Source organism: Cervus elaphus, chromosome 12 (genome assembly GCF_910594005.1).
Source record: "Cervus elaphus chromosome 12, mCerEla1.1, whole genome shotgun sequence".
Taxonomy (NCBI): Eukaryota; Metazoa; Chordata; class Mammalia; order Artiodactyla; family Cervidae; genus Cervus; species Cervus elaphus.
In genome coordinates, this window is record NC_057826.1 from 70,711,069 (window position 1) to 70,726,139 (window position 15,071).

Sequence of the window (15,071 nt, forward strand, 5' to 3'; positions counted from 1 at the left end):
GAGGGAGGTTCAAAGGGGAGAGGATATACGTATATCTATGTCTGATTCATGATGAGGTTTGACAGAAAACATCAAAATTCTGTAAAGCAATTAGTCTTCAATTAAAAAAATAAATTAAAAAAAGCAATGCATCTACTTTATAAATCACATCTAAAACCTAATTTTAGCCACATAACTCATAAATGTCAGTATTACTGTCTGTTCTCAAAATGATACCTTGATCTGGTGGCAGGACTTCCATCATATTTGAGGTTCAGCTGCGGCCAAGAGAGAACTCTGACTTCTGCTTCAACACCAATGAGACCTCATCCAGGAGGAGGGAGCAATGAACTCTGTACCAAGGGGCCAGTTGGAATGAAGTTTCTCTGACTCATGGACTGGGAATTTCCCTGACAATTCCCAAGGTGGTTTGGCCATACTTCATGGATTTACTCTGCTTAAAGGTCTTTTGTTGATAGTTTGGTATCATGTGGCCTTATTAATAAATAGAAACAGCATGCTAATAAACCACTAAAAGTTCCTACATGCATTTCCCCTGGCTTTCAAGCAAAGACAAAAGCCCCCTCTTACTAACCCACACTTTTTTTTTCTTTATTTAGATATAATTGATGTAAGACAGTATACTAGCTTCAGGTGTACAACATAATGATTATATATATATATAAGTAAATATGTATATATAGTGAAATGATCATCACAGTAAGTCAAGTTAACATCTGTCCATGTAGAGTTACAAATTTTGTGTGTGCGATGAGAACGCTTTAAGATCTACTCTCTTAGCAACTTTCAAATACACAGTACAGTATTATTAACTCCAGTCACCATCCTGTACATTGCATTCCCCATGAGTTTTTTTTTTTTTTTTGAGTTATTTCTTTTACAACTGAAAATCGCATCCCATACTTATTTTTGCTTCACATCATAAGTTGGATTTGAGAAATCAGAATAGGAAATATCCAAAAGGCATTAAACTTTCATACTCACTACCAGGGCTCAACAAAAGTTCCCCAGTCCTGCCAAAACCATGGAGGAAGGAACATAATTCGCTAAGATTTTTAAGTCAGTGCTGGGTCTCATGCATATCACTTCCATCTGCTAACCCCTGAGGGCCGATGGGTGCCAAGTGATTGGATGTGTGACATTCACCTGGCCCCAATTTTCCTTTCTGAAAAGGAATGGAAAATACAATACCTGTTTCCAAGTTGCTCCACTCATAAAACCAGAAAGATAATCACCACCCGCCTACACGACTGCGTAAGCCTTCCATGGCCGTCACTTGTCAGTTCACAGGTATTGAGGCTTCTCTTGGGAGCCATCAAGAGACAAAGAGAAAGCTTTCCCTCGCGAAGTTTACAGAAACAGGAGTAATGTTAAAGGATTTAAACTATTACAGCACATTTGAAAGGTGAGATGAAGGTTACAGGACAACTTCATCTACACTGAGCATAGACCCACCAAGGGAAGATGGGCTAACGGAATCCTGGGCTGCCAGGGCCCAGGCGGGCTGTGCAGGGCGGTGGGGCTCGGAGAAGATGGGGGACAGGAGGGCATTTCAGAACGCCACATCCCCTACCTTTCTGGAAGAACTCTTCGAGCCTGTCCTTGAACGGTTGCAGATACTCCTTTGGCGACTCCTTACACACAACTGCCATCTGTTTCTCACTTGCTGTGAAGAGAAGGCGGCAGTGAGACTTCCCCAAGAACACAGATTTGCTGAACTCATGCTGTGTATTAACTGTGAAATCCTTACCCATCACTATTTATCCAAATTACAGGGCAAAAAGCAAAAACAAAGAACAAAAATAATTACTCATTCTATACCTTTCTTCAGGAACAGGGAAATGCATCACCTTCAACCTTTTTTTAATTTTTTTAAAGAAACGCAGCAAAACTTCTGACTTTGCACAGGTGTAAAACTCTGCTTTTTGGTTTCTCAAAAAGAGAGGCAAAAGCAACGTAAGGACTAGTCTTAGCAAATTAAGAGCCCAGATCCTCTTCAGCTTCATAGTTCAAAAGCTTAAAATAGATGTTGCAAAAATTCCCAGGTCTTGAACCACGATACAGCATGAGAAGCCAGGTTGGGGAGGATCAAACCTCTCTTCACTTTTGTTCACCTATCCTTCCCATTAATATTTTACTAAAACATATGAAATCATTTTAAATATGATTTACTACAGACAGGATATCCAGAATTTACCATATGTTGTTTTTTGGTAATCAAGACCCCTCAGATAGTTTTCATTTGGTGACATGTAAACTACAATAACCGGTAACAAATTGTCACAAAAGGCAGTTAACTCAGGCAAAAGGCATTTTCCCAAAGTTTTGATATGTTTGTACATTGGCAGAAATGCATTGGGTAGAAAAAAAGGCTTCATTTCTCCCAAGCTAGAGCTGAGTCATGATTACTTTTGTCTGTTGATCATGGCCAGAAATTACTGACATGCCATTGTTTAAGAGAATATATTAAAGCACCAGATTTTCACCATAAAGAAATCACTATAAATGGTTCAAAAAACAGAGAAAGGTATATTCTTGGAGGAATTTACAGAAGCACAAAGGAAGGTATTTTGGAAAAGTACGGTTAGAAAGAATGCCTTTATTTATGTCGGGAAATTAGTATACAAGAACTTGGCGTTTCCAAAACCAGCATCCCAGAATGTTTACTATGAACATGTGCGGTAATCCACAAGCACAACAGCCCTGAAACACAGGAAAGGCAAAAGAGGTCCTTCGAAATTAGTTACTTGACACTTTCTCTTACAATATTGCCACCTAGATTGCTGAAATCCTAGGTGACTCTGGGAGACGATCAGATTGTACTGTAGATGAAAGCATGATGGGAGGGAATTCTGTTCAGCTCAGCATTAGCTGCAATCTCAGGATCACCTCCAGGGATTCCCTCCTGGGATCATGAGGCTGATCACAGGGCACAAGGGCCTAAATGCAGGCTCTTCCCATTGACACTGTTATTTTCCAAAAGTTTTTAATAGAGTTTATTTTGAATATCTATGGTGAACTCTTCTGATAATCACTCTAGTGCTATCTAGGAAAACTTTGTCTGCTGGGATGCAAAGATTCATTTCTTTTTTTTTTTTTTAATGTTCCATCTTATCTGGTACAAATACCTTAAAACCAGTCAATCATTATTTCAAAACATTCCTCCCCCAACTCCTACATTTTTACCTTTATTTGTCAGTATGTTTGTCCTCTCCACAATACCTACTTAATAATTTTCTACTGTTGTATGATTTTCCTTTACCTCTTTGCTAGTTCTGTCCTATGAACCTAATACTCTGCCCATGTTTCTCAAACGTATGTTAAATCAACATGTCCAAAATTTGTGGTCGTGGTTTACTCACTCAGTTGTGTCCAACTCTTGTGACCCCATGGACTATAGCCCACCAGGTTCTTCTGTCCATAGGATTTTCCAGGCAAGAATACTGGAGCGGGTTGCCATTTCCTTCTCCAGGGGATGTTCCTGGCCCAGGGATCGAACCCGGGTTTCTGCACTGCAGGCAGATTCTTTACCTACTGAGCTACCAGGGAAGTATGTCATTATATTTTATCCCAAGTGGGTCCTCCACATCAGCCAGTTATTAGAACAAGAAAAAGGAGAGTTGTCCTTTTCTCCTCTGTTTTTGTATTTCTCATAGGTTATCTAGTCATGTAACTCCTAAAAGCTTTATCAGTATGTGCATTCCTTTTTTTATTTTTACAGTGACCAAAATGATAAGTACCTCCCTTCCCATCACTATTCTATTATCAAAATAATGACTTTGGGCTAGAGCTATCAGAGAGAGAGGGAGGAGGGATAGTGTAGATTGAGCTGGAAGAGGTGAATGTATTGTTTTTGTTCTATTCTTTTTTGTGATAAGGGAGAGGAGATCAAAACTTAACTTCGAAACTTAAGTTTTCTGTGGTCTCTATGGATTAAAATGCAAGATCATCCACTGAAAACAAAAAGGCAAAGGGACAAAAAAAGATCAAACTCTTAATGGATTCTTGTTGTTCATTCAAATGAATTCAAACTTCCAGGCTGAGATTTAAGGCCTTTCCCTTTTTCAACTTTATTTTCCCATATATTTGACTAATGAGACCAAAATTACACAATGTTTCCAAATCATATCAACCAGTGTTGCCAGCTCCATGCCTCCACTCATGTGGTTCTTTGTCCATCCTGCTCTCACTCCCTACATACTTTCTAGTGCATTTGATAAAATCCTATTCATTCTAAAAAAGTTTTTCTAAGATGCCACCACTACCAATCCAAAGTTTTTGAATCTTTTGAACATCTATCTTCCAGAGAGCATTTATGTTTTACCTTTTATTATATTTGTCTATTTATATGAATCCCTGCAAAATCACCATGCAGGTTTCATTTACTCATCCCCAAACTTGTCCAAAGACCTCCATGCATCTGGCCAAAGCATCAGATATCCTCAACAAGATTCTTATGTGGAGGAAAGTGGAAAAAAATTTAGCAGTTTTGACCCAGACTGAGTGGCTCTCCAGGGGTGTAATATGACCTCCTTGTCTCTTTACTTTTTCCTTCCTTCCTAGGGCTTCCCTGGTGACTCAGATGGTAAAGAATCCGCCTGCAATGTGGGAGACCCGGGTTCGATCACTGGGTCATGAATATCCCCTAGAAAAGTGAATGGGTACCCATTCCAGTACTCTTGCCTGGAGAATTCCATGGACAGAGGAGCCTGGCGGGCTACAGTCCATGGGGCTGCAAAGAGTCAGATGCGACTAACACTTTCACTCTCCTTCCTAGGTACATCAACAGGTCCCAGTCTCTTTATTCTGCAAACACTGTGACTGTCCCAAGCTGATGTGAAAATGCTGAGTGTATTTTAAAGTATCCCCCAGGTGTTTTGAGAGAACAGCATTGAAACATGTATATTATCTAGGGTGAAACATATCACCAGCCCAGGTTGGATGCATGAGACAAGTGCTCGGGCCTGGTGCACTGGGAAGACCCAGAGGGATCGGGTGGAGAGGGAGGTGGGAGGGGGGGATCGGGATGGGGAATACATGTAAATCCATGGCTGATTCATGTCAATGTATGGCAAAAACCACTACAATATTGTAAAGTAATTAGCCTCCAACTAATAAAAATAAATGGAAAAAAAAATAAATAAAGTATCCCCCAAACATCTACCACTTCATGCTGGAAGGCACAGGAAAGTAGCAAAGATTATTCTCCTGAATGAATAGTTGTGACAGCAGGCTAAGATGCAGGAGACTGATCAGACACACTTTGGAAGAGTTCTACTTTCAAGAATTGACATTTTCCAATGAACTTTTATGACCACATAAACTTTTCTGATGACACCAAACTATGATTCTGAAGCCATATTTATTCTCACAATATAAACTAGGAGAGGGTTTCAAATTTTGTAACTGGTCTTCTACTGTATTCATATTCCAGCAGTTTCATTTACAGAGAACTATGTTTCATGAACACAAATAATATACAGTGAGGCAGGCCTGCATTTTGGTAAAAGGACATAACTGAAGCCAGGACAGTAATTTCTTCAAGGTTATTTCTTGCTAGGCAAAGCAAAGGCCAAGGTAGAGCGTCTTGTCTCAATTACACAAACAAAACCTTTGTCTCTGCCTGAATTAAAAGGGTTGATCACTGTGGTTCTCCCTTTGTGCTGGCTGAGGTGACAGAGCCCATTGTGTCCACTAAACTCCCCAGATTGGCCAGGTAATGGTGTGGTAAAAGGCTGATGCTTGGATCCACACCTACCTAAGGACAGGTGGGTTGTGGCTTTTCTCATTTGCAAAATGGGGACCCCCTTACTCACAGGCAAGATAGCCTTTCCCTTCTCCAGGGGATCTTCCCAACCCAGGGATCAAACCCAGGTCTCTCGCATTGCAGGCAGATTCTTTACCAGCTGAGCCGCAAGGGAAGCCCAAGAATACTGGAGTGGGTAGCCTATTCCATTTCCAGCAGACCTTCCTGACCCAGGAATCAAACCAGGGTCTCCCGCATTACAGGCAGATTCTTTACCAACAGCTATCAGGGAAGCCCTACAGGCAAGATACATGAATTAAATGAGCCAATGCATGTAAAGTGGTTTGCAGAACGCCTGGCACTAGCAAGCGGCATCCAATATATTATCTGTCACTTTTATAACTTTGTAAAATTGGTTGGGAAACATGTCATAGGCAGAACAGCAAGAGTCATGGCTGGAGATTATGTACTACAAATTCTACACACTCTATTTATGAAAATACACCCAAGTGCAAATCTCCTGTTTGGAACAAAGAGATAATGATTTTTGTTCCCTTGCTCATGATCTACCACCCACTATGAGAATTCAAGGAAGAAACTCCTGGGGGAAAGATGAAGCAAAATGTGAAGTAAGTGTCTGGGGCCTCCGAGACTCATGGGTTTGAAATGAGAAACACTGAAACCAGTCCAAAGGACAGCAGCTTCCCTGCTGGGCCCCGAGGTCCTCTTTGCACCCCAACGGGCACAGCCTCCCACGTGGCCTGTTAGAATTAAACTTTTCCACACGATCAAAGCACAGGGCTGCCCTCTGACTGTCTGAGTGCAGTGCCATATTCGATGGCCAGGCAGCTGGCCAGCTCCCACTTATTAATTTGGCTTATCCAGGATGCATTCGAGCAGACAAACAGGAGACCTGAAGACTAATTAACACTGACGCTGCAGACTAGCAGTGCATAAAGGAGAGAGGTCCCTGACAAAGCCCCAACGTCATTAACTGTCCAACCAGGAGACACTTAGACAATATTGCTAGACCACCAAGGCTGCCTCACATAGGGCTGCGCTAGGCGTTCCAACATTAGAAGCCGAAGTCACCCAGGATTCTTTCTCTCTCTCTTCTTTTTCTATTAAATTTGACAGAATTAAAGAATATATTAACTCCTGAAGTTAGTTACTAATAATCATTGTGAGAGATGAAATGTTGAAAGCATTCTCTAAAATACTTTATAATATCCTATCCATGCTCCATGCTCAAAGAACTACCTCAGAGAATTGCTAAAGCAATACAAAGAACTGAGACAGTATGAAAAACTATTAATACATGCCAATAAAATGGGCAACCAAGAAAAAAATGGACACATTTTTAGAAATGCATAATCTCCCAAGGTTGAATATATAATATATGTATATATTATATATAATAAAATTATTGACACTAAATTGAGATACTAACTAAAGGTTAAGTACTTGTGAAGCATTTAAAATATAAAGTATAGCCAATACTTTATAATAACTATAAACAAGGTGTGATCTTTAAAAATTGTGGATCACTATGTTGTATACTCAAAGCGTATTCACTATTGTACATCAAATATATCTCAATAAGAAAAAAACTTAAAAAAATAGGTTAAGTGATTGCTAAGCATTTTAGAGGAAGGAAAGATATAGCTTTGAATGTTTTGAGATTTCAAATATTAGACTGTTAAGTTTCTAAGTGGTTTTCTGTTTTTTTGTTTTTTAACTTTTAAAAACAAGGAATAGAGCTTATTGAGTCACTTACAAAGCATGGGTAGGTTATAAGGACACAGAGGCAAGGTCGACATATAATTCATCAAAATTTGATACATGTTTAATCATTTTAACAGATCAAATGTACACAGGCATTTTTAAGGAAAATAGGGTACACATTTTTTTCTGTATGAGTGAAGGACCTATGGTCTTTGTAATGAAGTTGAAATATATTTTCAGAGAAAAAGAAAGATGTATCTAGGCTTTGCTTTTGAAATCTGGGATTCCCTCTTTTTCCCCTCTCTGTTTACCTAATTTCTACTCAATCTCTCCTTGGATCTGGGCCAGTTCTACTTGTTCTTCAGTTTTGTAAGATCCCTAGCCTTTCTCTGAGCTCCATGCTCAAGGAACTAACTCAGAGAATTGCTAAAGCAACACCAAAACTGAGAGAGTATGAAAAACTATTCACATATAAAGTGGACAACTGAGAAGAAATGGACAAGTTTTTATAAATGTATAATCTCCCAAGATTGAATCAGGAAGACAGAAAATATGAACAGGCCAATTACCAGTAATGAAGGTAAATCAGTAATAAAAAGTAATTCCTGACAAATGAAAGTCCAGGATCAGACAGCTTCACAGATGAATTCTACCAAACATTTAGAGAAGAGCTAATACCTATCCTCGTCTAACTATTCAAAAGAAAAATGCATAAAAAGGAATGCTTCTGAACTCATTCTATGAGGCCAGCATCATTCTGATATCAAAATCAGACAAAGACATAACACACACACAAATTACAGGTCAAAATCACTGATGAATATAGATTAAAAAATCCTCAATAAAAAATAGCAAGCTGAATTCAACATCAAAAAACTTCTTATATAGACATCTAATGAATTTCTAGACACTAACAGTGAACTCTCAGAAAGAGAAATTTAAGGAAACAACTGCATTTATAATCACATTGGAAAAAAATAAAATATTTAAGAATAAACTTAACTAAGGAGGTAAAAGAACTATACTGGGAAAAACTATAAAACATTGAAAAAAGAAATTGAAGACAACACAAACAGATGGAAAGATAGACTGTTCATGGACTGGAAGAATTAATGATGTTAAAAATGATCACACTACCCAAGGCAATATACAAATTCAATGCAATTCCTATCAAAATACCCAGGGTATTTTTCATAGAACTAGAACAAATAATTTTAAAATTTGTATAGAAATAAAAATAGACCCCGAATAGCCAAAATAATCTTGAGAGAAGAACCAAGCTGCAGGAATCACGCTGTCTAACTATACTACAGAGCTTTGGTAATCAAAATATTACAGTGCTGTCACAAAAACAGATCTATAGATCAATGGAACAGAACAGACGGCTGAGAAATAAGCCCATGAACTTACTGTCAGTTAATCGAAGACAAAGGAGGCAGGAGTATACAGTGGAGAAAGGACAGTGTTTTCAAAAAGTAGTGCTGGGAAAACAAGACAGCTCCATGTAAAGAAATAAATTTGAATATTCTCTAACATCATATACAAAAATAAACTCAAAATGGATTAAAGACCTAACTATAAGACTGGAAACCATAAAACCCCTAAAAGAAAACATAGGCAGAACATTTCTTAACATAAATTGCAACTATATTTTTTTTGGATCTGTCTCCTAAAGCAAAGGCATTAAAAGCAAAAATAAACAAATGGGACCTAATTAAACTTAAAAGCTTTTGCAGAGCAAAGGAAACCATCAACAAAACAAAAGGACAACCTAATACATGGAAGAAAATATTTACAAATGATATGACTGATAAAGGGTTAACATCTATATCTATCTATCTATCTATAGATACATACATAAACAACTCATACAACAACATCAAAAAACCCAAACAACTCAGTTTTAAAAATGGGCAGAAGACATGAACAGACACTTTTTTAAAAAGAAATACAGATGGCCAACAGACATATGAAAAGATGCTCAATACTGTTAATCATCAGAGAAATGCAGTTAAAACCACAATGAGACATCCTCCTCACACTTGGCAAAATGGCTATCATCAAAGAGATCACAGATTATAAATGTTGGTGATGATGTGGGAAAAAGGGAACCCTCATATTGTTGGTGAGAATGTAAATCAGTGCTGCCACTATGGACAACAGTATAGAGGCTCCTCAAAAATCTAAAAACAGAACTACCATATGACCCAGCAATCCACCCCTGGGCACTTATCCAAAAAAAAAAACCCAAAAAACCCAGAACACTAATTCTAAAAGATACATTCACCCTGATGTTCAAAGCAGCATTATTTATAATTGCCAAGCTACGGAAGCAACCTAAGTGCCCAGCAACAGATGAATGAAGATGTAGTATATATACACAGTGATCTACTACACAGCCATAAAAAGAATAAAATTTTGAAATCCTGCCATTTGCAACAATATGGATGAAATTGGCGAGGGTTATGCTAAGTGAAATAAATTAGATGGAGAAAGATAAATACTGTATGATATCATTAACATGTGGAATCTAAAAATATAAAACAATTTATTGAATATAACAAAAAAGAAACAGACTCACAGATATAGAGAACAAACTAGTGGTTACCAGTGTGGAGAGGGACGCAAGGGCCGGCAATATAGGAGTAGAAACTACTGTGTTTAAAAAAAATAAGCTACAAGGATATACACAGTGTACAACATAGGGGATATAACCAATATTTTATAACAACTAGAGATGGAATATAACCTTTAAACATTGTGACTGTTGTATATCAACTTTGCATATCAACTATAGCTCAATAAAAAGAAAGTGATTTTAAAATAGAACTAAGAGACTAAAACAAATGTTTATGTTACATCAGTGAGGTTTATGTGAGAGATACAAGTCAGAGTTAGATTATAAAGAGCATAGACTGCTGGGTTAAGGAGTTTACTCTAAAGAAATTCATTCAATAAATATATCAATTCACCAAATAGTCACTGCATGCCAACTGTCTGCCACAAACTGTATTCAATACTAGGGATACATCAGTGAAAAAAAAAAAAAGACTAAAATCTCTGCCTTCAGACATTGTAGTGAATAGAGCCCCAACAAAAATTTCTTAATGGGAATGGAACACAGTAATTATTGTTTCTCATAATTTGAACTGCATATAAACATGTGGGTTATTTACTTTAATGCTGCAAGGAGATCAAACCAGTCAATCCTAGTAAACAAATAGTTGTATTTAAGAGAAATACAAGCAAGGGACTGAAAGAATTTTGTTAATTTTTAACAAATTAAAACAAGAGCTTTGGCATATTTTTAATTGTGGAAGACAGCCGTATATATATCTGTAATATATACACATATAGATAATTAATATATTAAAATATTTTCTCTTTGAACTACTCTTAATCTAAAGATACATTCACTTATTCTTAGTTTTCCTCACTCTTTATTGGCTTGGAAAGGCATTTAATACCTCTCTGATTCTTGGTTTCTGATATAAAAAATTCTTGAGGACTAAGTGAGATGTACATGAAAAAGCATTTTGTATACTGAGCAGTAAAATGCTATTCAAACTATTCTTTATCCATTTAAAAACTCAAAAAGTTCTAAGCCTAGTTAGAATACATACTGTACATGGCTTTATCCTTCTTATTTCCAGGAACAATGAAACAATAACAGCCCCATAGATTCTTTAAACAAGTTGACTTTCCTAATATTTATGTGTTTAGTAAACAACAAATCACTGTTATAAATAGTCTGATTTCTTTCACAGCCAAACCATCTTTAAAAAACTGCCTGTACTCACTTTTTCTGTTTCTCATTCAACACTTAGTCCCAGACCTGCTGAAATTTACTTCACCCCCATTATGACAAGGGAAAGAACACCCTCAAATTACTAGTGAATCCCCCCTATTGTCACAGTCTTAAAAAAAAATTTCACCGCCCAGCAGGATTCCACTCTGCCACCCATGTTCCCATCTTGAAATAATTTGTCCCTTGGCTCTGGGTATAGCATCCCTGACTTTCTTCCTACCTCAACTGCTCTGTCTCCTTTGCAGCCTCATCTTTCTACACTCAGCCATTAAATGTTCAAGTTTGTGAACATTTCCTCTTTTCTCATGTGGCGCTCTCTTGCCAGACAATATCTGCGTAAACATTTCAGTCCCATCTCTGGGACTGTAATTCCTGCATGTACATGTCTATCCCATAGCTCCATCTATAGAGGAGCTCTGCAGTCCATCACTCTGAGCAGACTGTTGAGACACCTTCTTAGCTGTTTCTCCCACACCTTTGCTTCCTCCGGATTTGTCCTTCACACTGGAGTCACAGTGATCTTCATAAAATACACATCTTATTATGCCAATCCCCTGCTTAAACCCACCAGCTCTCAGAGACTGGCCATTGCCAGGCCCTGCATAGGCTGACTCTGGCCCCTCTCCAGCCTCACTCTTCCCCCGCCCCCACACCCTGTATTCCAGGCACAGTGGCCCTCTCTCCGTCCCTCAAACTTCATCAGTTCCTTCCCATCATCAGGGTGTATTTTTAGCCAGGGATATTTCCTCTAGGTTTCCCAGGTGGTGCTAGTGGTAAAGAACCCACCTGCCAATAGAGATGCAGATTTGGTCCCTGGGACAGGAAGATCCCTTGAGGAGGGCATGGCAACCCACTCCAGTATTCTTGCCCGGAAATACCATGGAGAGGGGACTTTTATGGGGCTACAAAGAGTCAGACATGACTGAAGCAACCTACCATGCATGCACCTATGTACGCACTCTCCTCTATCCTCTGGATAACCAGGGCCTGGTAAGTGGTTAGTTATCATTTTCATCTCAGCACTAAGGGCACATCATTGGAATTTCTTTTTGACTCTTCACTCTATATGAATGAGGTCTTCTCCAATACACAATCTCACAGCATGGTGTACCTCCCCTTTGTAACTATGATTTTCATGATTATTTGGTTGTTTTCTCCATTAGGCAGAGGCAGTGTATTTTGTTATCTCCTTGGCACCTAACATAATGTCTAGTCTAAACAAGACACTCAATGAGCATTTGCTAAATAAATGAATAAACTACCAACTACAAAATGAATACACTTGTATGCATGCAGTACAGTTATTAGTGCCCTGATAGAATCTGTCTCTAGTATATACATATACAACCACACAAAAATACATCTAGAAATACATCTAGAAATACACATTATACATCTATGTATAATACACCTAGATAGATAGAGGCAGGGGCTAGGGAACACACATGTAGACTGGATACCAAGTCATTTTCATTACTATTCATCTATTCAGATATGAAATATATGTTTTTTAAAAAACAGTTCAAAAGCTAGATTCAGAATTCTTGGAAAGGGGATAGTCATTATTAGAAACAAGTCTTTGATACATTCTTGGAGTCAAACATCTCAGGATCTCCAGATGAGGCCTCAGGAACATTCTGGATTCAGGGAAATGGGATGCTGTCTTTTGTAACAGAGGAAGAGGAGTTTGGATCTCTCTCAGGAGGAGAGATGGATGCAGACATTTATGGGTAGGAAGAGAATATAAGTGAATTGGAGAAGTCTGGCCTCTGGGGCATCCCCATAGCTTCAGGAGAGCCTCACTGATCTCACAGTGCTTGCAACTGTGAGTGAGTGTGGCCTGTGAATAATGAAGAAGGAGCTCAATTTTCACAAAGTTTGGACCTAGTGCAGAGCAGACACCTCACAAGAAGGCAACCCTCCAATTCCTTGGCCTTCCAATCCTATGGACATCTTTGTTTTTCAACATGCATGCTAAGTTGCTTCAGTCATGTCTGACCCTTTGGAATCCTATGCACTGTACCCTGCCAAGCTCCTCTGTCCACAGGATTTTCCAGACAAGAATACTGGAGTGGGTTGCCATTTCCTCCTCCAGGGGATCCTCCCCATCCAGGGATCAAACCTGGATCTCCAGAATTGCAGGCAGATTCTTTATGACTAAGCTACCTGGGAAGCCCCTTGTTTTTCCACAGAGGTGGGATTTTAGAGTGAGCTGCACTTCAATCACAGGAGACAGGGTGGTTTCTAGCCCTACAAAGCATCTTTATGGGTTATACAAATACTCATACCTTCAAAATATTGAGTATCTGCACTTTTGTCATTGGTAAATGTTGGAGACAAACAGTTAACCAGACATATTGGGTGAATGGGGGCTGCACGGCGCTGGAGTGGCGAGTGGCCAAGAGGAGACACCCTATATCCTAGGTCAGTAGCGGCGGCCGTGAGGAGAGACCCCATGTCCAAGGTAAGGAGCAGTGGCTGTGCTTTGCTGGAGCAGCCGTGAAGAGATACCACGTGGCCAAGGGAAGAGAAATCCCAGTAAGAGGGTAGGCACTGAGAGAGGGCATCAGAGGGCAGACAGCCTGAAACCACAATCACAGAAAACTAACCACTCTAATCACGTGGACCACAGCCTTGTCTAATTCAGTGAAACTTAGCCATGCCATGTGGGGCCACCCAAGACGGACGGGTCAAGGTGGAGAGTTCTGACAGAATGTGGTCCACTGGAGAAGGGAATGGCAAACCACTTCAGTATTCTTGCCTTGAGAACCCCATGAACAGAAAGAAAAGGCAAAAACATAGGACACTGAAAGATGAACTCCCCACGTGGGTAGGTGCCCAACATGGTACTGGAGATCAGTGGAGAAATAACTCCAGAAAGAATGAAGAGACAGAGCCAAAGCAAAAACAACATCCAGTTGTTGGATGTGAATGGTGATAGAAGCAAAGTCCGATGCTATAAAGAGCAATATGGCATAGGAACCTGGAATGTTAGGTCCATGAATCAAGGCAAGTTCGAAGTGGTCAAACAGGAGACGGCAAGAGTGAACATTGACATTTTAGGAATCAGCGAACTAAGATGGACTGGAATGGGTGAATTTAACTCAGATGACCATTATATCTACTACTGTGGGCAAGAATCCCTTAGAGGAAATGGAGTAGCCATCATAATCAACAAAAGAGTCTGAAATGCAGTACTTGGATGTAATATCAAAAACAACAGAATGATCTCTGTTCGTTTCAAAGGCAAACCATTTAATACCACAGTAATCCAAGTCTATGTCCCGACTAGTAATGCTGAAGAAGCTGAAGTTGAACGGTTCTATGAAGACCTACAAGACCATCTAGAACTAACACCCCAAAAAGATATCATTTTCATTACAGGGGATTGGAATGCAAAAGTAAGAAATCAAGAAACACTTGTAATAACAGGAAAATTTGGCCTTTGAGTACAGAATGAAGCAGGGCAAAAGAAAATAGAGTTTTGCCAAGAGAACGCACTGGTCATAGCAAACACCCTCTTCCAACAACACAAGAGAAGACTCTACACATGGACATCACTAGATGGCCAACACCGAAATCAGACTGATTATACTCTTTGCAGCCAAAGATGGAGGAGCTCTACTCAGTCAGCAAAAACAAGACTGGGAGCTGCATGTGGCTCAGATCATGAACTCCTTATTGCCAAATTCAGATTTAAATTGAAGAAAGTGGGGAAAACCACTAGTCCATTCGGGTATAACCTAAATCAAATCCCTTACGATTATACCTTAAAAGTGAGATATAGATTCA

At 39.1% G+C, this 15,071-nt stretch overlaps 1 protein-coding gene across 2 annotated transcripts in view; it reads right to left on the reverse strand.

The window, feature by feature from the left end:
* Nucleotides 1–15,071, reverse strand: part of FMN1 (formin 1) — a 437,633-nt gene that overhangs the window by 100,245 nt on the left and 322,317 nt on the right. For both annotated transcript variants that reach the window (XM_043919297.1, XM_043919298.1), the window contains one exon: nucleotides 1,574–1,666. In XM_043919297.1, the coding sequence (XP_043775232.1) occupies nucleotides 1,574–1,666 (93 nt within the window). The remainder of the gene's footprint in view (nucleotides 1–1,573; nucleotides 1,667–15,071) is intronic.